Below are 26,027 nucleotides of genomic sequence, written 5' to 3'. Positions count from 1 at the left end.
TCTCCAATTCTGCTGCTTCCACAGATTTAGCATCCATTTTTCTGCCTTTCACCCACTGCATCACAAGCCTCCAAAAACGCTACAGAGTTTGCAACTTAACCTTAGCTAGCGTTTAAAAATCTAGACTTTTTTAAAGCTACAATTTATTAAACCAGGGGGTTGGACTATTTATTTATTTTTTTGGTTTGTCAATTGCTTACAAGATAATAGATATAAGTAAAAACATAGTTATGAATACATGGATACATATAAGAAAAATAAAAAAATAAAAGAAACAATAGGACAGGGACGGTAGGCACGTTGGTGTGCTTATGCACGCCCCCTACTAGAAGACCTCCAAAGTCCTTTCCCACTCTGTAATTCTAAACAATTTATGCGATGGAGATGGGCGGTTAAGAAATATGAATCAATCAATCATAAGCAGCAGAACCAGTCAAACTTTTTGATACTTTTCACCTTTTCTTACCCCAATATTTCTGATTACAAAGTGGGACAGGCCACAACCCACCCACCCCCGCCACCAGGTAGAAAACTAGAGAGGAATCCTCTCGGTTTCCATTTTCAGGGGCTGCAGCACCCGTGAGAATCAATCCACAAGCGGCTGTTTGCGGGGTTTATGAGACTCAGTCCACTGACGGTTAGCAGGAGTTAAGAACCTCCTCGGTTGGTCCTTTTTCCAGGCCAAAAAAGGACATCTGGAAATGGAGCGGCCAAACCCCCGGCGCGCCCTCTTTATAAAGACGCGGCCGCTGTTTCCATTCTCGGGAGATGCACTTTCTCAGGAAGCTCCCGAGCGAGACGAGCCGCTGGGGGCAGCAGCGGGAGCCGCCGAGCAATTCTCCCAGGGGCCTTCGCCTCCGCCTCCGCCTCCGCCCCTGCCGGCGGCGTCTTCCCAGACTCCTCTCCGGGTAAACAGCGATGGCCGCAGATGAAGGAGGCGGAGAACAGGATAACAACATGGGAAACCACTTGCAGATCCTCCCCGGTAATAGCCGTTCCTGCCTTGCGCCGATGGGAACCGGGGAGCCTCCGGAGCGCGGCGGCGAGCGCTTGGGGTGGACGAAGGGGATGGGGAGGAGATCGAGGGGAGGTCGGGGTTTTTAGGAGGGGATCGGGGAACCGGGGCAGAGAGGGAAGAAGGGAATGGGAAGACCCGCCAGTTTGTCCTCCCGACAGATTAGGGAGAAAAGGCTGAACCTCTGGAAGGCGTGGGCACGGGCTTGGATTGGGCGCAATTTGGGTTTCAGGCCAGGCGGGAGCAAAGGGAAGAAGCGAAGGGGCAAAGTCTGGGCCTGAAGGAGGGCGATCCCGAGCTGAATCGTGGACGGTTAGGGATCGAAATCCTGCGTTAGGGAGCTGATGCGTCTAAATCCAGAGAAGGGAAGAGGTGGGTCTGTGTGAATGAGCGGGGGTTCGGGGTGGGAGGAAGGATGTTTGATTTGCTTTGACAGTCAAGGAAATGAGATCAGGGAACATTTTTCATCCTGGGCTATTTTTTTGCCGCTATTAATTCTTAAGGGATTGTAGTACTGGGATGGCGAAGAGGGATGGACCAAGGCAGAATTTTGCAACCAGGACGAATTAAAGAAAAGACAGGATGCAGGATAGGGGGAGTGACACTATGTCTGGAGGGAACCGCTCCTATTCAGCAGTTCCTGTATATCTTAGAAGAGAGGTCTGGAACTGGGTGGTGTGGGGGTTTCCTGACTCCACTGCTGTCAAATGCACAGGAATCTTGCCAGGAAACAGCATGACATCTCTTGGAGAGTTACGGCAAGGGGGAAAGGAATTAGCTGCTACTAACTAGGATACTTTGTGCTAGAGACAAATGTGGGTGACAATGATATAAGGAGCTGGAGTACAGAGACTTGTAAGGACACAATATTAAAATCTCTTTTTCAAAGGTATAATAGTCTAAGAAAATAAGGAGAGTTGCTGTTTAGGGGAGTGCAATATAAAATGAATTAAAAAGCAAAAAATAAAATAAAATAATGCTTTGACTTAGATGTGGCCAATCAATTAGTTTTTGATTATTTTGGACACCCAAAACGGTTGAACATGGACATTTCAGCAAACTATTACAGACCCTTGTAAAGTTGGTAGCCTTTCTATTTACATTGGATGCAGAAAAGGCAATTTGTCATTTTGGTCAGCATGGAACACAGGCCTCTCTAAGCTGTTTAACACAGAAAATGTAGACAGACAGCCCTCTACTGTTTTTCTAGGAAAAAGTTTCCCTACTTCCAATAACCAAGTAAAAAACCCTTTTGCTGGCCTCCTCAGTTGCCTGCCTGGAAATCCTCGACATTTTCATGAATTTATTTAGCTTTTTTTTTTTTTAGAATCCTTTAAGTCAGTGATTAATAGCATACCTGATTTTTGGAAAACACTACTGGTTGCTTGAAAGTATTATGTCTCTCCCAAGACTTATCTCCGACAATTTCATTACATGATTTTAGAAATGCCCACTTAGACTTTTTTTTCCAATTTTTACATTATTTTGTGAACCCTTTTATTGCATTAGTCATCTTATTTTCTAAACAAAAAATGTTTTTTTTTCTGCATATAGATGGTACATAATTTTGATTGCCCTTTATCCCATACCTGATATTATAATTATAAACTATGTTTATAAATTATAATTTACACTTTCAGCTTAACAGTTGACCCAGATGATATGGTACAAATATTTTTTCCTGAATATTCACTGTAATTTCAAAACTAATTGTTTATGTGATTCACAAATTACCTTGTAATGTAGTTGCTCCTTCTCCATTCAGGTAACTGTAGAGGAGCAGAAAGTTATAAAAACATTGTATCTCTGATGTCCCTATGAAAACAGAATGAGTGTTTATAAACTGAATATGCCTTTGGAACTTGAAAGAACAGGAAAATAGCATAATGGAAATAATTACAATAACAGGAACAACTCAGGCCAGTCAATCCATAGGTCATTTGAAAGCCTTTAGGACCTTGGGAAGGTATAGAAGGATTGGGGCCATCCAAACCTCAAGGAGAATGATGTTTCCATAGGGCAGGCGCTGCAACAGAGAATGGTCCTGAATCCCACTAGATGATGATGTTTCATGGAAGACACTTGAAGCATGTCAGTGTTCTGATTCTTGTGGGATAAGCAGAGACAGACAGACAAGTCACATATCTTGAATTGCACCCAGAAGCTTATACAGTAGGGAACCAGTGCAACTTGTGAAATAATGGTTTTACATGAATGCATAAGTTTTAACTCCACTATATTCTGAATCAGTTTCCATTTCTGGGTAGTTTTCAAAAACTTCAGGGACAGCCCTATATTGCAACAATTTAGATATGTTTTAGGGTTAGGTCCTCCTGATTGAGATATAGTTCTCTTGTCCATGTTCCCACTTCTTCCAGCAGGAACTGAGAGTCCATAAGGATTACCAAAGTGTGTATCTGTTATGTTTAGGGGAGTATGACCTCTTCAAGGACCAAAGGTGGAGGGTTTCCAGAGTCAAGGAACCCAAAAGCCCTAGTCATTCTGTTTTGCTAGATTGAGCCAAAACCTGTTTTTCTCTATCCAGACCCTACAGCTTCAGACACAAGAAAGAATCTTGGTGGCATTTCTTGGTGGCATTGAACTAGTGTGGAGATACATAATTGAGTATCATTGACATAATGATGATGCCTGATTCTGTAGTGACTTTGCCCATCAGCCTCATGTAGAGATTAAATTTAAGACCAAAGTAAAAATAGAACCCTGGAATATCCCATAAAGCAAGGGTCTTAGATTACATCTTTTTCCCCCTTTCAACACTAACTGGAAATAATTGTGGAGGAAGGAGGAGAACCAACACAATGCTGTACTTCCCACTGTTAAACTCAAAGCCAGTATCTTCAATGGTACCCAAAGTGCCAAGGGTTCAAGAAGGGCCACAATGGACATATTGTTCTTATCCCAGTGTAAAGCCTGACTGGAAGGGATCTAGATAATCAATTTCCTCTAGAACCCTGTGAAGCGTCAAGCCAGCCATCTTCCGAACAAACTTTCCCCCCAAAAGAAGGGTAGAGACCAAATGAAAAATGTGCAGTATTGTTAGAACTAGGGAAAATTTATTGAGAAGGGTTGGACCACAGCCTCTTTGAAAGCTGGTAGTAAACTTTCTTCAGTCAAGGAAGCATTTCACAGAGTTCTTTTCTTTCCCGGGGGGATTGGGTTAATCTGAACAAGGCCACTGAAAGTCTGTTGCTATATGTAATGGGAGGGGAAGAATTGTGTTTTGATGCTTTTACTGCCACAAGATAATTATTAAGAAAGGATCTTACCTATGTTGATTAGAGTCATTCATTCCTCCAGCAGTGTTCCAGATTCCTCCTCTGCCTTTTCTTTTGTTCCTCAGAGGATCAAGGAACTTTCAGCTATTTAAGCACAGAGAGAAGCTGCAAAGTTGTGATTCAATCCAAGGATATGACTATCCCCTCAGTCCAACAATAATGAATACCTTAGATGATTATAAGTGATGTTCAGTGATGAACATCAAAGCTTCAGAAATAACCCCAAACTTCCTTTTGAAACCCCCATTAGCCCACTGAGTTCCTGGTACAGACTGGTCCAATAGCAGGAAGTGGTTATAGAAAACTTAATATAAACAGAGTGATTTGCAAGAAATGAGGGTGATGTCTCCAGTTCTAGATAATGCTGTGAAATACAAACTACTGCAATAACTACTGAGCACGTCTGTAACTTGATCCTATAACAACTTCTATCATGGTTGTCTGGGTAATCATGAGCTTCCCTGCTCAGAAAAAGCATTAACATTTTATAGTACTATTAATTTGGGTAATTTCAACATCAACCCTGATAGAGGCTCAAGGAGCTCCAGTGAGGAGGTCACCATGTAGCAGGAGGTTGGTATAGAAGCGGTGGTCCCATATCCCTAGAATTTTAATCTTAGCAGAGACTCATAGCCAACTCTGTGTGGGGCAGTGTTTCTTAAAGTTGTAAGGGTCTCTCAGCTTCCCTATTGTCCCTGCCCAGGGAAATTTTTGGATAATGCTATATTAGGAACCCACATTCAGCACTAGTGAAATGCAATCTGAATAGCAAGCATCCATAATAGTTGGCTTACTCCCATACAAGTCATATTTCATTGAAGGCTATAAAGTTTATCAAATTCAAATTGTTTTTTTTCCTTCATGAAATTTAGAGTCAATGCATGCAATTCTTGGATAGTTTGTACAAACAATTACTAGATTTAGTCCACAGAGTATTAACATAATTGCTTAGAGGTTTTGCTTTCTTAGTTACCAGCCTGAGTACTGATAAACAAATGGGGCTTTTTCCTCACCTACCACAGATGTGCTTCCTTGATCTGTGCTATTAGGCAATTTATTGATCATACAAGTAGTGCTTTAAGTGTTTGATTTAAGAGTTATGAGAAAGACTGTTGTTATGGCTGAAGAAATAAATTAGAAATGAACAACATTTTTCAGACCAAATACTTCCAAGAACTAGTAGCAATGATTGAATTGAGAAGGTAAACGGTACTCAAACAAACCGGCAAGGCAGAAAACCCCCCAAATTTGATTCAATATTAGTTTTAATTAATCAACTACAGTTAAAGATTACTTTGTATATACTTAATTTGTTTTATTTGTCATCTTTAAATTTAAAATTCTTCAGCAAATTTTCCGGGATTTTATATTGTATATTAGAAGCCTACAGATAACTCTAGTGCTTTTGTGTTGGCATCCCAGTCTAATGAGGACTTGATTACTGAATTTTAAAGCGAACATGTTTCTTGCAGGAAAGTTAATATATTGTAAGATCATAAGAGATCATTTGCAACATTTTTCTAAACATATAAGGGCCTGAATATTTTCTGATTGACAACAACCATCTGAAAAGAGGAAGGGAGGGAAGATTTATATGGTTTCTTCAAACTAGAATTTTTGCCTGTAAATGTTAAGCCAAAACTGTGCTTACTTAATACTTGGATTGGAGACCACTAAGAGATAGTAGGCTATTGGCTAGGCTTGGAAACCAAAAAAACAAAAACAAAACCCAACTGGGAAGAAAACAATAACAAACCAAACCATTTCCCCATTACTGTTAAGAAAACTACAGAGACATACTCACTAGGAATCAAGTTTGACTCAAGAATATCTTGCTATATTGAAGGCTATATGGATTTATCCTGCCCATTTTCCTCTTTCTCTGATTAATGTCAAATAGATATTGGAGCAATTAATTTTTTTCAGAAACAGATATTTGTAGCAGAAGCTTCTAGGCTTGAAGAGGGAGAAACCCATTAGTTTTCTGCGCAAATGGAAACCTTAACTTCACATTGTCCCCAGGACCTTGTGTCAATGGAGGCAATGTTCTTCTTTTGGGAAGGAGTCACATAATCTTCAATAGTAGGGTGTAGTAACATTTTTTTGCATTTTAAAATGAGAAAAGAGTAAGTAGCTTCATGTTGTATAGATAAAAGTTAAATAGAGATTCCCATATGTTGTATGAGTAAGGGAAAGATAGGCTGACTGAAATGGGGTTCTTGAATTTTGCTTGTAGATGGAAAATCATTGTATCTCTGGGATATCAAACTTGTGTCTTCATTTTGTCGTCACATGACAAATCATGACTTTTTCCCTCTTTGCTAAAACAGGTGGGTGTGGCCAGCATGTGATGCATTTGGCCTGTGGGCTTTGAATTTGAGACCTCTGCTGAATCCTGACCTTCTCTCTGTTAATTGGTGTCCTGTTTTTCTTCTGTCTGAATTCCATATTGGTGCAAGAGCCAAACTGACACAACTGCATCATAACACATTAAGTAGAATTAAGTTTCCTACTGTCTTCAAGATGAATGCCTGGCTTTTGCTTTGCACCTGTGTATCTTGAGAAACAAAACTTCTATTTCCATTGCCACTGCTGTTTGGTGTCATAATGGGGCCATATCTGTGTCACTTTGACACTGCATAATTCAAGGCCTGCTGACTTTGCAGATTTCATATATCTCTAAAGGATTTAAACTGCAGTATTCAGCAACTTTCCTGGAATCCTTCAATGGTTTCCGAAGGTGCTTTTCCCCTCTTGCAGTTGTGAAACAGCCAGCCAGCTGCTAATCCTTAGAAGGAAGGTTGCACATCTTCACTTTAAATTCCAGAAGATCAGTTGGTGCAGATTATAATGTGTGTGTGTGTGTGGGGGGGGGGATCTGAATATAGAATTGGTTGTGTAATGCAAACGTAAAGGGATTCATATAAATTGAATAGAGAGACTGCAATAAAGCATGATCAAAACTGTTCTCTGTGTTGCTTAGAAGTAGCAATAGCACTTAGACTTATATACCACTTCACAAGACTTTACAGCCCTCTCTAAGCGGTTTGCAGAGTCAGCCTATTTCCCCCAACAATCTGGGTCCTCATTTTACAACCTCTGAAGGATGAAAGGCTAAATCAACTTAGAGCCAATGAAATTCGAATTGCCAAACTTCTGGCAGCAACAATCAGCAGATATATCCTGCGTGAAATATACTGCATTCTAACCACTGTGCCACCATGGCTCTTGGCGAAAGCTAAATATGACAATGTATTAATACTAATTAACTGCATTGAGTAAAAGTTGCATCTTGTTGAATAGCTTCATTTCCTGAAATATAGTTATTCCTGGTTTTTGTCCTGGTTTTCTGCTTTTTTCTTTCTTTCTGTGTTTAGCTTGCACACAGCCATCCCTGCATAATTTGACAAGGGGTTTTCCTTTCTAGTTGGCTTGTTGTAGAGCCTGATGCTAAGGGGGAGTGGCTCGCCCAAGGTCACCCAGCTGACTTCCTTGTCTATAGGAGGACTAGAACCTGGGTCTCCTTGCTACTAAACTGGTAACACTACAGATAGTCCTCAGCGTACGATCACTATTGAGCCCCAAATGTCCATTGCAAAGCAAGACAGTGGTTAAGTGAGTTTTGCCCCATTTTTATGACCTGTGTTGCCACATTTGTTAACTGAATCACTGCCATTGTTAAGTTAGTAACATAGTTGTTAAATGACATGGTTATTAAATTTCCCCATTGACCTTGCTTGTGAGAGGGTCACAAAAAGTAATCACATGAGCCCAGGACACTGCAACTCTTATAAATACATGCCAGTTGTCAAGCTTTCGAATTTTGATCCTGTGACCACGGGGGTTCTGCAATGATCATAAATGTGAAAAATTATCCTAAGTTACTTTTTTCACCATTATAACTTCGAATGATCACTAAATGAATGGTTATATGTTGAGGATTATCTATATACCTTCCAGATCGTCACCCTGATTTCCTGAAGAATTCTTTGTCCTTTACATTTCATTGCATAACATTTACATTATTCCTTATTTATATTTATAACAAAATTCCTTAAGAGGTGGGAAAAAATGCAGACATCTGGGTAGATCTGAGCTAGTTGCAAGCATTGGGGGTTGAAAAGTGCTTCAGTGAAGGAAGATGGATCTACCCTGATGCAATCCTTAAAAATGAAAAGAGAAATACTGTTTTCTTTTTCTTTTTGTCGTGTCCTTGTAGCATGGTAATAAATACTGTGTTATTTTTATGTTAGCTAATTTTAAGGCATTTCAGATCTTTGGGTAATACAGGGAAAGAGTATGTGCATCCCTCGGAGATATTGCTGAAAGGAGATTGAAGTCTCTTGGGGTTTTTTTCCATGGTGTCACTGCAGTGAAATGACTCATCCTTCTAAGAACCTTTAATTCCTCAGCCAATATACAGTGCAAGTTCATCTACTGCTTTCTTTCCTTGTTATTTTTAAAAAGAGAGACAATGTAGGGCAGCAGTGCCCAACCTTTACATCTTGGTAAAGCGATGGGGTACCAGCTTGCGTGAGATGAGCTGCATGTGTGTGCGCGTGTGCATCAGCCTGCCATTTTTGTGGCCTGGTTGCAAATAGGCCATGGCCTGGTAGTTGGCTGTGGTTCAAGGATTGGGGACCCCGAAGTATGGAATCCAAACAGACCAAATTTAGAGGTAAAGAATGAACCATATCTTAGAATTAAGAGTGAATGTCAACAGCCTGTATTTTAGAAAATTACTCCCACTAATGAATCAGTTATTGAAGGGGTTAAATAGAACACACAAATCATTCTTTGTTTACTTAACACTACGCATGAAATAAAAGCTGACCCACTTTGATGAAATATGTAAGTAGTAGTGATAATTGTGAACTTAATACTTAATAATTGAGCTTAATGCTATCCTAGCTATACTGAAACAATTTTTTCAAAGTTCAAAAATCACTCTCAAATATGGGCTGTAGCAGGTCACGAGGAACAGAATAACGTTCAAATGACTCCATAGGAGGAGAGCCTGTTTTTGTGCTAACACATTTCTCCATTTCTAAACATACAATAACAATATTTCTCTTGATGTTCCAGCCACGTAGTTTCATACAAGTAACAAGGTAGTTTTTTAGTGTATGGTCGACTGAAAAAGATGCACTAATTTTGTTGGTTTAATGTTTGGGTTATGATATTTTTATGAGCTTTAAAAATATGTTTAAACTTTTGATCTTGTTAGCCGAGAGTGAGGAAGAGGATGATGTTGAAATGGAAGTTGAAGATCAAGACAGCAAGGATGCTGAAAAACCAAACATCATTAATTTTGACACTAGCCTGCCAACCTCTCATATGGTATGTGAACAATGCTGTCTGTCATAGAATATCTGCTTGCCTTTTTCTAGGCTTACTGAACTTAAAACAGTCTGTTTCTTTGGAATAAGCATACCTAAATTAATAATGCTAGCAGCTTAATATTTTAGGTAAAAACTACTTTGTTTATAGTTAGCAATATCCTTTTTGCTTGTGCACATGCTCAGGATTATTATTTAGCAAGCGGATTTATTTATTTTTTATATAACATTTATTTTCCAGTATAAACAATTGAAGACTCATGGTGACGAAACAGACAATATTTTGACCAAAGTAAATATGTAAGCAGGAGAATTGAATATGCAGACGTGTTTCCTATCTTGGAATATTCTATATATTCTAACTTATTGCGTACAGAGTGAACCCAGAATGTTCACCGCTAAAAAATAAGAAAAGAAATTGAGGCTAAGCACACTTACTGTTTGTTTTATTATGTAAATTTTTACACAATTACAAGCTGTTTTATGAAATATTTCGGTTACTGTCCCAAAGGTGCTTTTTCCAAAAGGTAACTTTCTTGGGTTTTTCGTTTGAAAATATTTCACTTCTCAACCAAGAAGCTTCTTCCATTCCCTACCAGTCAGTTAGAATTGAAGAAGCTTCATGGATAAGAAGCTAAACGTTTTCAAAGGAAAAAAAAAAAAGAAAGTCTAGTTGTTTTTTAGAAAAAGTACTTTTGGGACAACCATGGCCCGGATGATTCAAACTCTCCGTAGACATTTATGTTACTACTTCGTGTATTCTTTTTCAGTAGTGTTCCTCAAAACTACTAGTAACTGCCCTGCTGTCAAGTGTCAATATTTTTATATTGTGTTGCTCTGAGGTTATTCCAGCATTCTCTTTAGGTTTTTGTATTTATACATTGCAAACAAAACTGCTAATTACTCCTGCTTAATTGTGATTTTTTTAAAAAATGGAAGTATTTAGGATCAGACATGGAAGAATTTCATGGAAGGACTGTCCATGATGATGATAGCTGTCAAACAATTCCAGTTTTACCCCAAGTGATGGTAATGCTGATTCCTGGGCAAACATTACCTCTTCAGCTTTTTCGTCCCCAAGAGGTTAGCATGGTGCGGAACTTAATACAAAGAGACAGAACCTTTGCTGTTCTTGCATACAGGTAAATATATATATAAATTTGCAGTTCCAAGGTCTGGAGTACATACTATCATCTCAGACCTAACAAGAATTGTCCTACTTAATTTAATAATGAAGAAATTATTTGAACTTATATATTGCATGACTAGATATTAATATGACTCATCTAAGCAGTCCTTATTGTAAAAATAATTTCTCCCATGCTTTGGGGCAGAGCAAAGGTTCATTATATAAACCCCTTCAGCAAAGCTTATATAATTGTGATTTTGAGGGGATTTACCAATGCAGTATTATCCAATGTCTCTGATGAATGTCAAAGCAAAAATATTGAGTCATTTTTTTTAGGATTTTCTGGTGTGATAAGTCAAAAAAGAGCCAAACTTTGTTTCCTATTCCTTGAGTAAAGCATGTCAAACTTTTGTTTCTAGTATTTCTTGTATTCAATCATTTATAATGCTATTTCTGTCCATAAGCTTCTGTAATACACTTAAGTTCTCATTGATTTTGAGTATACTTTCATTTGCTGTAAGGATTTTTTTGCCAGACCACTGTTGGTGACAGTTAAAACCTGTCACCATCCTTGTAAGTAAATAATTTTTGTAATTCCTGCCCTACAATGTCATAGTTCTCCAGGATTAATAAATTCTGATAATATTGGGTATGTGTGTGCAGTGAATACATTATACTACAAGTTGTTGCTTTATCGCTTATTCTATTGTTTTTTTTTTAGCAACATACTTGAAAGAGAAGCACATTTTGGAACAACAGCTGAAATTTATGCCTATCGGGAAGAACAGGAGTATGGAATTGAAACAGTCAAAGTAAAAGCTGTGGGAAGGCAGCGGTTTAAAGTACTTGAACTGAGAACTCAAGCTGATGGGTAAGAAAGGAGCTATTTATTCTTGTTAAGCAGGAGAATCTTTTAACATCCAAACTATTTTATTAGTGTGAAATAACCAACTTTTAATCTTCAGGAATTTCTATTTACAAGCTGCTTATACTAGTTTGAAATCTTGTACGGTCCTGATCCTGGGTAATTGTGTTTGCTTTTATGGCTGAAGTATTTAATAATAATTACCTTAAATATCTTAACACTATTTAAGTATCTTCAGACAAAAATCCTATTAATGTCACTATCCATTATCCCATTTATTTAATTTAAATGGAGACATAAAAATATTAGCTTATGGAACTCATGACGGTAACATTTAAATTTTAATAACTTTATTTTAGTGTTAATAAGAAATGAGGATCTATTGACTACAGACACAACTATACAGGATTGTTTTAGAAACAGGGAAGTCGATGCCAATGTATTTTTTTCAGGATTTTGTGTGACCTCAACCTTGGGTTTCTGTTTGTAGACATTCTTTCATATACTTACCAGTTGAGAGCCTTTATAGTGTTTTAAAATTAATTAAGGTTGATTGAGGAATGAGCTTGTTTTATGAATTACCTCAGACTTACTCAGTTTGTTCTTCCTAAACTATATATGAATTGGAATGCATTAAAAGATAAAATGCAAATAAGCAAATATTGAATCAACAGTACAAAGATTGTATATAAAACATATTAGGGGAATTATAGTTTAAGAAGAGTTTGTATCCTAATGAAATGTGCACTCAAACATTTACATTAAAAGATTTATACAGGAGGATATATATGCACGCACACAAGGTGAAAATTGATGGGAATTTAGAGCACACTTTCTGAAAAGGAAACTCTGACTAAAATGTGATGAGTGAGCTATCATTTGAAAATAATGTACGTATTTTCTCCAGTTTTTTTTTGGGGGGGGGGATTCTAGGAGCATAGCCAGTGGAACACAAGATGGCAGCATATATTAACGTCACGAGTAGCTGTATGTGTTAGGAAAATGTTTTGAAATAAGATTGATAAATCTTTCCTAACACTTGTAGTCATCTTCATCCAGATAAAACATGCAGCCAGAATTAAACCAGGAGAGTTGTGTTTGTGTGTTTCTGTGGTATCCCGTTGGCACGTGATTGGTCATGATGAAGCTAATCACCTGGAATAGGTCTAATGTTGAATACTATGCAACTGTTCTGATATTTTAAAAATGTAGATTGCTGAAGAGAACTTTGCTCTGTTATTCTTATAAATTTGCAAAGAATGCCTCCAGACTCCCTCAAAATGTTGCTGCTGAATTGTACTTCTGAATATGACGTATGGAAAGTTATTAAACACTTGGGATATAATATATTATCTGTTCCTATTTCATAGCAACATTATTATTGGATTTAGAGTTCTTAATTTTTATTTAGATTAAAAAATTAATTAAATCAGATTAATGCTTGTTCTTGGCTCACTGTTCCCCTCCTCAAAAAAATAATAATAATTTTACTCAAATGCCAAACTCTCTCCTTGGTTATAGTGCACTTTAGATGAAGAACTCTCATCTGGAAATCTAGGTCCTGTTGGCCTTTCACAAGGCTTTAGAAAACTTCACTATCTGTCTGGGCCTAGGACTCGGAATGCATTAAGAAGTCCTGTTATTTCGCTTTACTGTTAGTTGATTAGCCATCACAGCTGCTGCTCGTATTTATTTTGTGGATGTTTTTATTGTTTTAATGTTTTTAATTGTTTTATAATTCTAGAATTGTAAACTACTCAGTAACTTGGTCAAGTTGGGTAGCTATAGAAAATAAATAAAAACAAACAAACAAACAAGCTGCTAAAATTGGGCAAAAAATATTTTAATAGCAAGACCATGTTTCAATGATAGATTCACCATGGTCTGTGATGAATAGTGAATGAGACTGATTGCATGCAAATTTTTCCTTATGATTCCACACCATTTATAAATCATAATGGAAGATTGAAACTCATTAAAATCAACCCCTCATGAAGTTTCAGGTTGTTCATTAACCCGCCACCAACATTCATTATATGAAAATGTAAAAAAAATAACAAGAACAACATTGATCCTTGCATAGTCCCAAAGTGATGGTACATCTAAGACATTGTGAATTCTAGTCCTGTCTAGGGCACAAAGCCAACGAGGTGACCTTGGGCCAGCCACTACTTCTGAAGAACCTTACCAAGAAAACTTGCAGGGACTTGTCCAGGCAATCTTTGAGAATTGGACATGATTGAAGGGATGGAAAGAAATTTTTCTCAAGATTGCAGGTTACTTTCCATTTCTGCTGATTTTGAGCTAGGTCTAATTTTATTTCACATGTGTCTTAAATGGCTACTCAGATAAAAATGCATTTCATATGGTCAAATATTTACTGAATAATACCAAAATTAACCGAATGAAGCAAGTCAAAGGTCAAAAAAAGTTGGAACCAAAACTACCAATTAGCTTTAAAATTTTAAAAGAACAGGCAAAGGTCTAATGTGAAACTACTGAAGCATAGCCATGGAATCTCTGAAGTCATGTAAGTCAAAAATATGGGTGGAGAGTATTTATATGAAATCATAAAATACAAACAATTTTTAGAAAATATTGAATTAAATATGCAATGCCCTGCTGTGCTTTCCCAGATGTTTACACATTTAAAAGATGTAAATAACTAAACATACTTGTGTCTCCCATAGAAGTGAATAGGTGCAATTTTCATATTGCATGACTTTTTTTTAAATCAGCCTACAGCAGGCCAAAGTACAAATCCTTCCTGAGAGGGTGCTTCCTTCAACTATGTCTGCAGTGCAGCTGGAATCCCACAGCAGATGTCACATTTTTCCTTCTTCTAAGCCTCCAGCATGGCAGGATCAACAGATACATCAATGGCGACAGAAATACCAAAAGGTCAGAAGCTAATTATGTTCTTTTGTGACATTTCAAAAATTAATAAAAATTCCATCTCTGTATGTCTTTAAAAAAAAAAAAAGTATGGCATCTATCCACCCTCTGCTAGTGCTGCTTCTGTTTTTAGCAAGCTGCCAGTTTGCGTTGGTGGCTTATCTGTTGAAACCAGCGCTTGGTAACATATTTTTTACATTAGAAAGTCAGATATGAAATAACACATTTGAAAGCTAAAGAAGGTGATGACAGGGTGGTGGGTTAAACTTATTCCCCAACCTAGCATCTTCCGGATGATTGTTGAGTACAGCTTCCAGGATTGTGAAGCAGTATGGACTAGCAAGTGGAACACTTTTAGGATCTGCAACTGGACAACCAGTTTGGAAGAGTTGCAGCAGGGAAGATGCTAGCCATCAGTTCAGTAGGAATTGGTAGAACAAAGATCCAGTAGCTCAACTGGATTTGTAGCCTACAGCGCAAAGCCTAAAAACCAGGCCATGAAAGTGGTAGATCGCTGACAAATTCAAGAGTATGTACTGTATTTCATATATTCACAGCAGGCTTATTAATTAATGGCTAGAACAGCAACAGGCGTAAGAAATGCAGAAATGCTTAAACCATCTTAGGAAAACTTGTATATAACTACAATAACCAATGCATATTCAGAGCATGTAGAGAATGGGAGAGGCAAGGATAAGGGAGATATAATGGAAGGCCTTGGTGTTAATGGAACAAGGTCATTGTACAATGCATTTGTGGAAGTTTTCATTTATGTAATTTTCTCAGGGATAGTTATACAAGGTCAGGTTGGCTGGCAGTTTTGACTTGAATGCAGAATGTAGTTGTGATGTTTGAGATATATTAACCCCATGAGAATAATTTTCCTGTTTCTTTGATTTAAAATGTTTTTATATAGACTGAGGGAAGATGATAGGTTGATAGTACTGACATTTAGCTTCCAGGCTGTACGCCTCGTGCATGCAAATGTGCATGATTAGTCTGTTTTATGAAATAATAACATTGTAAGTTTAGTTTAATTCAACAGTATTTAATTAGAACACAACTAGATTCAAAACTGACCTAAATATTAAGCGAGCATTCTACATTTTGCATCTAGAATCTCCATATTTTACTCCTGATTATTCCTTGACATTTTCCCTCTAATTATAGATTATAGACTGCAGGCAATTGCTCTTTATTTCTACAGGGCTGGGAGTTGAGCTTCTGAATCCATCTGATATCCTCATCATATTTGAAAGACAAGAATGGAATCCATAATGATCATTACTACACTTTTGTACCATGTCCCAATACATACTTCTTCCCCACACCCACCCACCCACCCACCCACCCTCACACACACACACACACACACACACACACACACACACCTTTCAAATCAGCCAAGTTCTTTTTAGGATATAACGCTTGTAATATTTCAGAGATGCTTTAGAAAGAGCTCTTGTTCTTTGTACAGACCTTTGCATATAGGTTTAGTAGGCCAGGCCAGCATTTTGGGTGATGAGAAGATGAATATACCATATATTCAAACATTACTTCAAGGGTAAAGAAGAATGGACAAATGAATTTCTCCACAGAAATTCAGGTTATTTGCTGACATTTTAAAAAACTCCTAAGAGAAGCCACAGCAAATATTTTGATCATGTAGAGTGTTTAGCAAGAGAGCCATGTGTAGAGGTTAAGGCACAAGGCTAAAACTAGGAAACCATGGTTCTAGTCATATCTTGGGGCATGAAACCAGTTGGGTGATCTTGGGCTAGTCATTCTCAGTCAGCCCTAAGAAGGATGCAATGGCAAACCGCTTTTAAAATATTGGCAAGAAAACTGCAAGGATTAGATTAGGTAGTCACCAAAAGTCAACAATGACAAAAAGGTACAAAAGTGTTTAATGAAGTCTTCAGGAATAGAGCTTATCCTGATAATTAGCACGTCTAGAGCTGTATTATATATTTAAATATAAGTAGATCTTAAATTGACATTTAAAATTCTCTGGAGAATAAGATGCTAAAGCATATTCATATAAAACTCTACCAAAGTAGGGCAAAGCAATAAAAGAAGTTTAAAAATGGATTGGAAAACCAAGAACATTAAAGCTTTACAAAAACTTTCTCTTGTCCCAAATTCAAATTAAATTATATTAAAAGTAAAAATGTATAAAACTGAAACTATGACTTATTCTTTGATGAGAAGAATGGAAAGAAATGTGTTCTCTTCCTAGATATATAAAAATAGATAAAGGGTTTTGAATTTTGAAACTTGTGCTGCTTTCCTTGGCATTTGTGACTGCATAGTCTTCCATATATCAGTCATGTACATATATATATTTTAATGAGTTTCTTATGCCTTTTAGGGATGTGTAGTGACAATTTCTATCTTTCTGCAATGTACGTTTAGGATTATTCTGTCCTATGATTCTATCCAATCTTCCTTGGATTTGATTGCTAGAATTTACAGAAATTACTACAATTCTAAAATAATAATGATGATGTGTGAGTAAATTACAATCCTTGGAATTAATATTGTGCAAACTAATGGTGCCTCAAGTTAGTATACGTATGTCATTTTTAATTGAGATATATACAGTATATGTGCTTGGGAATGCGATTCATTCATTTTAAGGCAAATTTCTTCTGCTTCCAATTAGATGTTCTGAAATACCAAAAACATGTTTGTTCCTGGTAATAGAGAGCAGAGGTGAATAGCAATGCCACTGCAAGATAAATTGTGAGCAGGAAGGACATTATTATACGAAATATTTTAAATTGGCTGACTTTTTAGAGGACCACGTTCTTACCATAGTTGGGAGAAAAGTATAGATCTATAATAAAGAAAATGTGTTTGTATTAACAGCGCAAGTTTCACTGTGCTAGTCTGACTTCCTGGCCATCGTGGTTGTATTCTTTATATGATGCTGTAAGTATCAACGGAGATTTCCAGCCTGCTTATTGTGTTCAACTTTTTGCGCTCTTGTGTGTTCTTTCGGATTGTCCAATAAGCTGGTGTACATATAGTGTTTTTGTGCATTCCTGTGATTTGAATTTTTCTGTTACTCTGCTTGGTTTATTAGCTTTATTTGCATGCAGAAAGCAACCCCCAGCTGAGTTTACGTCATAAAGATATACTGACATAACTACAAAATAAATCATTAAATAATAATACAATAAGCAAACAGTGACCATTCTAAACATGTCTTGCAGAACAACTAGGTTGATTAACTTCCAGAAGTGCCACAATGAGGGGCTTGGCTTAATCTGAGGAGTGGGGTTACGAATATGAGGAGTGCATCTAAGAAGCATTGTCTGCACATTCCTCATATAACAAAGCCCTAGGAATCTATTTAAAAACAATGGGATGTGTGCATTGGCACTTTGAGAAGGGATATGCAAAAGAAGCGCTGAAATGGCCATTTCCATACAAGAGAGGCAATTCTGAGCTATCTAAGTGCTGAGCTATATGAGTCCCTTACAGCTTCAATTTATATTTATAGGTATTTTGAATTCTTACCTATAAACCTATTGGTAACCAATGCAGTACCCATACAATGAGTGTAGTCTCCAGTGGCAACCCATATAGAATATATTGCTGAAATCATGACTTGGGACAATAAGTACATGAATTACTATGGCTAGGGCGTCTCCCAATCGAGGACTGGCAAGAGCAGTCAGTGCTATTTAGGGCTCTTTAAATGTAGAAAATCTGCTGCTTTGAAGTTTGTTTTTGGCTGACAGTTCCCCACTCCAACAACTTTCTCAAGAAAATGATGGCTGAAGGCTAGCAATAGTACTTAGACTTATATACCACTTCACAGTGCTTTACAGCCCTCTCTAAGTGGTTTACAGAGTCAGCATATTGCCCTCAACAAACTGGCTCCTCATTTTACCGACCTCAGATGGATGGAAGGCTGAGTCAACCTTGAGCCGGTGAGAATCAAGCCTGCAGTACTGTATTTTACCACTGCTTCACCATGGCTAGGCAGTTCTCTTTTAGGCCCACAGTGGCTCTTTAATGAGGTGAGGTGTCAGTACCTTCTCTAAGAGAAGTTGCATACATACAGAAGAGATTTGTGTCAAGTACTTGGAAGAGGGACAAAGCCTGAATTTTTCAAAAAAGGAAGTGATCCTTATTGCTGCTGAATGATTCGTATTAATGTTATTTGTTAATATTTTTCCCGATGTTCAAAATACAGCATTTTAGTTTTAAGGCGCTTAAACTGCAGTTCTATTGAGAAATGCTTTTTATCAACAATTCCTTTTTTCTTATTTTGTTAACAAAAAAAGAAGTTTTTATGTTTAAATTAGGTTTTTCTTATAACACAAGGAAACCTTGATGGAACGAGTCAAGCAACAGCTTCATGAGTGGGATGAAAATCTTAAAGATGAATCACTTCCAGCAAACCCAATAGGTACATTATTTATTAAATAATGAGTTGTATTGTTGGTAATAGTCTTCATCAAATCAGTTTATTAGTTTATTATTTAACTGATCCTACATCACAACTGAGTTAGAGCAGCCTTCTGCAGCTTTGTATGTTTACTGTGACTTTGTTATTCCTTTCTTTAACATGGTTATTATTATACATTTTCCCTAATTTGCTGTATGTGTAATGTGGCTTTATAGAATTGTATCAGAAGACAGTAGCATCACTCTGTCAAAATTGCAAATCTGCTTGTTTATTATAATGGTGTTATTCCTTGAGATACTATTACATTTATAGCATCCAACTATAATAAAACTAAGCAGAGTTAATATCTACCTGGAGAAAGCAATCTGATTTGTTCCAGCTGATCTGAAGTTAAGAGAAATTAATTATGAATAGTGACAGTTTCTTTTTAGTACTCTACCTAAATGTAGCTTGGTTAAGACTGTTGTGTCTCTGAGAATGAACCTTGTTTTTCTTTCAGATTTTTCATATAGAGTTGCAGCATGCCTACCAATTGATGATGTTTTGAGAATTCAGTTGCTTAAAATTGGTAGTGCTGTTCAGCGACTGCGCTGTGAACTAGATATTATGAACAAAGTGAGTGAGTAAGTCTTAACTTCCCTCAGTCATGTTATGCTTAAAAGATTCATCCTACTGGGACTTACTTTTGAGGAGACTTAAATCTGAAATGTATGCTGAAAACAATTATCCAATATATTGATTGTGTCCTTTGAATTATTATATTCAAAGTAATATTGTTCTAGCTTTTACAGATATGATCAATGTTCAAAGAAGATGGGCTATCCCACATTATTGTGGCCATGTGAATATTTCTTAGTGAGGCAATTTCTGCATAAGGCTCTTAAATTAACAATTTCAACTTTGCTACTCAGTGATGGTTTAGCTTTCATGTGATAGTTTGAGTCATGTACAAGTGTAATTTTATTTTTTTTTCATCAAAAAACTCATCTGAAGAGCAGACCAAAATTTTGCATGTAGTTTACCGAAGGGTTGGGGGGCTGTGGGATGGGAGCAGAGATTACCATGTGTTTCTGGATCATTTCCAGATAATAATAATATTAATTCTAATGAAATGATCCCCCTCCAAAGCAATTCATACTTTTGCTGAAATAATTTTTCAGTCATCTGGTTCTAGTCTTCTTGGCAAGAATTGTATATTCCATAATATAAACATATATTTTGCAGTGATTTCAATTGGAATAAATGTTAAATTTGATATAACCCTGTTTATTTAATATTTATATAGAATAAGAATTAATATAGTTATTGTACAAAAATAGGAGGAATGAGTATTATGTATGTTTACCACCTTAAGTTACTTATAATGTAATAAAGGTGGGATAAAATTAAATTAATAAAGAACATTAATAAAATACTTAGTGTTATTTGAATTATAGAATGGCAATTTATATCTAAAATATTTTATAAGTAAAAAGTTGAGCTTATTGATCAGAATCTCAGTTTTCTTTTTCTTTTTCTCTTTCTTTTTTGATTGTAGTGTACTTCTCTTTGCTGCAAGCATTGCCAAGATACAGAAATAACTACTAAAAATGAAATATTCAGGTGAGATTTTAAAGTTATTCTGTACATCTCTTAGTTGCATTGCCTCATAAAATATGCCATCATGAGCTTTTTGGGGAAAAAAGCAGGATACCTTTTAGTAAAGACAAAGACATGTAAAATAATTACCTAGCAATTATCCAGATGTTTAGGAGTTGAGTAATATATAAAATTCTTAAATTCATAAAATCTTTAGCTGTTTTCAGGTCATAAGGTTTCAGATTAAATTAAGCCCTAACCATGACACAATAACAATCTAAATTAATATAACATTACTGATTTTAAAACTGAAATGTGACCAAAAAAATAACAGCCACACCTGAAACAATGCGGTAAAAGTCTTGATTAGGATCTGAAGCTAGTAGTGAAAGTTGTGACTAAGGAAGAGGAGAATTCCACAGTTGGGATCCAATGTCTAAAATAGCCTGTCTTGAGTATCTGCCTAGTGATTTATTCAGAAGAGTAGGCACACTAAAGCTTTCCTTGCTCAATCTCATTTGTAGTCGAGATTTATAAGAAAGCCTACCATTTAGATTTGAAGTTATGTAGGGCTTGATATATCATCATGAGCTCTTTGAACTTGACTTGGTTGGATATTAACATTCAATGCAGCTCCTATAGGACAGAGGCAATTTCCCTATAGGTGGATTGCATTGGCAGTCTGGATATAATGTTTTGCACTTGTTGTAGCTTCTGAGCCAATCTCCAATCTTCCCATGGAAATTTTGAAGTGGTACATCCTTGAACTTAATTAAATCAATTAGGATTTTGACCAAGAGGTTGTGTTTTGGAATTATGTTAATAAGCCAACTATCTTTGGGGAAAGATGGTTGGTTTATTAACATAATCCCAAAACACAACCTCTTGGTCAAAATCCTAATTGATTTAATTAAGTTCAAGGATGCACCACTTAGAAATTTCCATGGGAAGATTGGAGATTGGGGGGAAATGTTACCTATGAAACCTGCTTGAACCTTAGGTGGTAAATATGATTTAGAAGTAACTCAGTCTCTGTACTACCTCCTTTAAAGATAACTCCAATCCATCTAGGGTAGCTAGCCTCATTAATTCCTAGATAAAGGAATTCATACTATGTTTCTCAGAAAATAAGACTCCCTCCCCATTTTCCTCCAGTTTTCCCCAAAGTCTCCATTCTGAATGCTGAAGGCTATCCTAGCTCAGTCCATTCCGAATGCTACACTAGCTCAGTCTGTGCTGAGCTTGAGGAATAGATTACAGGCAGGAAAATGCCCTCTCCCCATTTTCCTCCCGTTTGCCAAAAAGCCTCCCGCGAGCCTCCCCAATATATACAGGTGAAAATTAGAGGAACTTTGTGAAACAACTCTACTTCTGAAAAATTCTATGGCGCATTACGATAGAAGTTGACCTGACAAAGATAACTCCAGAAATATGCAAAACAGCAATTATTATTATTGGCTTCCATTATTCTTGCCAGTACTTAGCTTTTGTAATAACCCATGTGTGGAGGGCTTTTTCAAGCATGGCAGATGTATCTGTTAAAGCAGGGGTGTCCAACCTTTCACCTTCCCTGGGCCACATTAGAAGATGAAAATTTGGTTTGGGCCGCACATAAAATAAAATAACAGTAACGATAACCGATCATCCCAAAAAACCATAGAAAACATAGTTAACATATTAAATTTATTTGGAAATAAAGTTAGCGAGATGTTTTTATTATTTATTATTAATTATTTATTAAAAATTATTTATTTTTTATTACGTTTTTTATCACAGTTTTTTTATCACAGTTTATTTTCCGGCCAAATTTTGCGGGGGAGGGGGAGAAAGCTCGCCTGCCTCACACCTACCTCTCCTCCTGCAAATAGCCCGGCTGGATGAGGCAGGACTGGAAGGCAGAAGCAGCAGCAGCAGCGGCGGGGGCAGAAGCCTTCCCCGCGCGATGCTTCTGCCCCCGCTGCCGCCACCACTTCTGCCCCCGCCGCCGCCACCGGTTCTGGCCCCGCCGCGCCGCTTCTTCCCCCGCCACCGCTGCTGCTTCTGCCCCTGCCGCTGCTGCCCCCGCCGCTTCTTCCCCGCCACCGCTGCTGCTTCTGCGCCGCGCTTCTTCCCCCGCCACTGCCACCGCTTCTTCCCCGCTGTGGGGGCAGCGGTGGCAGGGGCAGAAGCAGCAGAGGTGGCGGGAGAAGAAGGGCAGAAGTGCGGGGCGGCGCGGGGGGGAGAAGAAGCGGCAGCGGCGGGGCAAGCAGCAGCAGTGGGGCAGAAGCGGCAGAGGTGGCGGCGGGGGCAGAAGCAGCAGGGGTGGCGGGGCAGAAGCGGTGGCGGCGGGGGCAGCAGCGGCGGCGGGGGCAGAAGCAGCAGCGGTGGCAGGGGCAGAAGCGGTGGCGGTGCCGGCGGCGGCAACAGCAGGGGGTGGCGCTCTGACGGCGCCCGCCTTTTCTCTTGCTGCTTGGCCTGGCGCTTGCCTCACCCCGCCTCGCGCCTGCCTCTCCTCCTCCTTCTCGCTGGCTGTGGCACGATGGTTGGGGTGGGCACTGGGCCGCATTACGAGGCGACCTGGGCCGCATGCGGCCCGTGGGCCGCGGGTTGGACAAGCCTGTGTTAAAGAAAATAATTAATTGGGGATACAGTTCTCAGAAATAGTTCACTTTTGCGCTTTTGCGATAATCATGTTTTAAAATTGTTTGCAGTTTATCCCTATGTGGACCTATGGCAGCCTATGTGAATCCTCATGGCTATGTACACGAAACCCTTACTGTCTACAAGACCTGCAATCTGAATCTGAATGGCAACTCTTCCACACAGCACAGCTGGTTTCCTGGGTAAGTCTCATTTCATTTCATTTTATTTCATTTCATTTCATTTTTTCTTTTCTTTTTTTTTCTTTTATTCATTTCATTTTATTATTTTTTTATTATTATTTTGTTTATGCTGCCCATCTCACTGTTTTGAATTGGTAGTTTATGGCATTATAAAACAGAGTTCCCCAACATTTCTGGCTTTTGCGAACCAGTCTGGAGGGGTGGGCGGGGGCTGGTTCACACAAGTGACCGGCAAGCTCCATTTCCACAAGCAGCATGCATGCATGCCTGCTGCTCAAACAAATTGAGCATACGTGCTCGCTCGCTGCTCGTGCAAGTGAGGCTTGCCAGCCTTTTCCACAGCCCAGTTGCAAACTCATGGCCCACAGGTTGGGGGCCCCCTGATATCAAGCACTAAAAAAATACAGTGCTAGAGATATATGAAATATTACAATTTATTTTAACAACAGCTAAATAAATAAAAAGTTTAAACATAGATAGTACAGGGGTAGATGTTTCTTTCTCATCCCGTCAACCACCTGCACTCTATTGGGGCCTCAAGTCAACCGTCAGAGCCAAGTTTTAAGGCATTTCTGGAAAGAGAGAAGCGTGAAGGTGGATCTCACCTCTGGAGGCAAGATATTCCAGAGGGCAGGGACTATAGCAGTGAAGGCTCTTCTCCTTGACCCCAGTACCTGAAATTCCTCAATCAACAGAGTCCAGACAAGGCTTATTGCTTTGTATACCTTCAGTTTGCCATTTGCATTATTTCTCCATTGCTGAAGCAGAAGCTGCCTTGCATGTGCTCAGCCCTCAAATGAATAAAAATGTAAATAGAAAGAAAATGGAAAGTTTATTAACTCTTGCCTCCTCAGAGCCAAGTGTAGACAGAAGGAAAGGAAAAATAGCCTGGCTTGTTTGTCTAAATAGAGAATATTTTTAAGCCATCATAAAAATTTTTATGACTCAAGTACATGTTTAATTTGTGCCAGCCCTATGTGGTTTAACCAATTTTGACATTTATGGGGAAGTACTTTCAATCCCCATATATTATTAGAATGTCAGTTGTTTGAAATAGTGCCATTTAGGAATCTGATGCTTTATATTAGAACAGGTTTCTGGTTTGTGTTTTAGGAAAATCCTCGACAAAGCAGTTTGAGGCCATTTCTGCAATTTTATTGTTCACATTCAGTCCTGCCATTATGCTAATATGCCTACATATGAACCCCTTATTTAAAATGCTATAATCAACATTCATATTTTGAACTCTGCTTTATATGATTTTAGGGCTGTAATAAGCGTTTTGCTGCCTTGTAAATATATTTGTCATTCATAAAGTCTAACATAAATGCTATCCACTTCTAGATATGCATGGACTATAGCTCAGTGTAAGATCTGTGGAAGCCATATGGGCTGGAAGTTTACTGCCACCAAGAAGGAGTTGTCACCTCAAAAATTCTGGGGATTGACCCGTTCTGCTCTGCTGCCAAGAATTCCAGAAAAAGAAAATGAATCTGGGCAAGAAAGATCTCTCTTGCTTTGCCTTTGATCTGGGCACCTTTACTCTGAACAAATAAAAAGCAGTTTGTGTCTTGAAGAGAAAAGTATTAAATTCCACCTCTGGGATCTATATGGTCGTATATTTGAACTTCATGAAAAAGTCACTGTTGTTTTACAAAGATCCTGAAAAATTTAATATTTTGAAGATGTACAGAATGTGAAATGGAACTTGAGAAAACACAGTTTCGTGTTTTCTTGCATGTACTGAATTGAACAGCTCGGATTTGCAGTTTCTCTTTAATAATGTAAAAAGACATCAAGCGTTGAGGAGCTAAAAGCTGAGTAGAAGTGACACAAAGACTGTAAAAGTGTGCGTAATGATAGCTATAACCTATTGCCTGCTATTTTAAGGTATTTTCCTGTAGATTGTGGTGAATTTACTAGAATACCTGTTTGCTACCTGTATGAAATAGTTTCCAGGGAAACTATTTGCTTCAATAAGCCTTAAAAAGACAAGGAGACCCAGTCTTCTGAAAGGAGTGTTCAGCTTCCTAAGATCAGACTCCAGCTACTGTAGAAGCACGCATTGAAGCCTGCTGATCAGAGAATCTATGGAATGCAACTCCTCGGTTAAAACAAAATCCAGCCAGGCTGTTTGTGTTTGCTGTATCTCCCTTACAGGATTTTCACTCCATTTGGCATTTTCAGACTTCCTTTTTTTAAACAGTAGAAACGTAGGCTAGCTGTTTATGCCTCTAGCAGCATAATGAAGGGTATGATTTTTTGAAATTGAATCTCTCAAATACATTTCACTTAATTATATCACAAATGTTTGTAAGTAAACATTTTGAAGCAGTATGTATCTTTTTACATGTCTAGGGGCTTGGCATTGCAGTTGTTCATAAACTATATATTTGGTATTGGAAAGCAGCAGACAGCTTACTACTCTTTGTAATTTCTTATCTGAACCTGAGGGATTGTGAGGTAATAATGCTTCCGATAGAAACTTGTTTTCAGGAGATATCACGGTATAGAAATAGGTGCCAAAAAAGAAGGAATAAAGACTTAATATGTTGTTTTTTCCAGAATGCACTTACAGGTATCAGATTCATTTCATAGAAATATGTAGTGAGCTTGTTATTAATATGTGTTGAATTACCTTGCTGAAATAAAAACTTTGCTGAAA

At 37.9% G+C, this 26,027-nt stretch overlaps 1 protein-coding gene across 1 annotated transcript; it reads left to right on the top strand.

The window, feature by feature from the left end:
- The first annotated feature begins 763 nt into the window (after positions 1-763).
- CRBN (cereblon) lies at positions 764-26,027 on the top strand. The gene is made up of 11 exons (XM_026722503.2): positions 764-985; positions 9,539-9,651; positions 10,590-10,792; positions 11,501-11,650; positions 14,383-14,545; positions 17,411-17,473; positions 18,878-18,962; positions 19,462-19,577; positions 20,500-20,564; positions 23,231-23,362; positions 24,707-26,027. The coding sequence occupies exons 1-11, from the start codon at positions 919-921 to the stop codon at positions 24,888-24,890; spliced, it is 1,341 nt and encodes a 446-aa protein (XP_026578288.1). The 5' UTR covers positions 764-918; the 3' UTR covers positions 24,891-26,027.

Source organism: Pseudonaja textilis, chromosome 2 (genome assembly GCF_049901715.1).
Source record: "Pseudonaja textilis isolate UNSWEBS1 chromosome 2, rPseTex1.2, whole genome shotgun sequence".
Classification (NCBI taxonomy): Eukaryota; Metazoa; Chordata; class Lepidosauria; order Squamata; family Elapidae; genus Pseudonaja; species Pseudonaja textilis.
The sequence above is the reverse complement of the archived record's forward strand: the minus strand, read 5'-3'. Positions and strand labels throughout refer to the sequence as shown.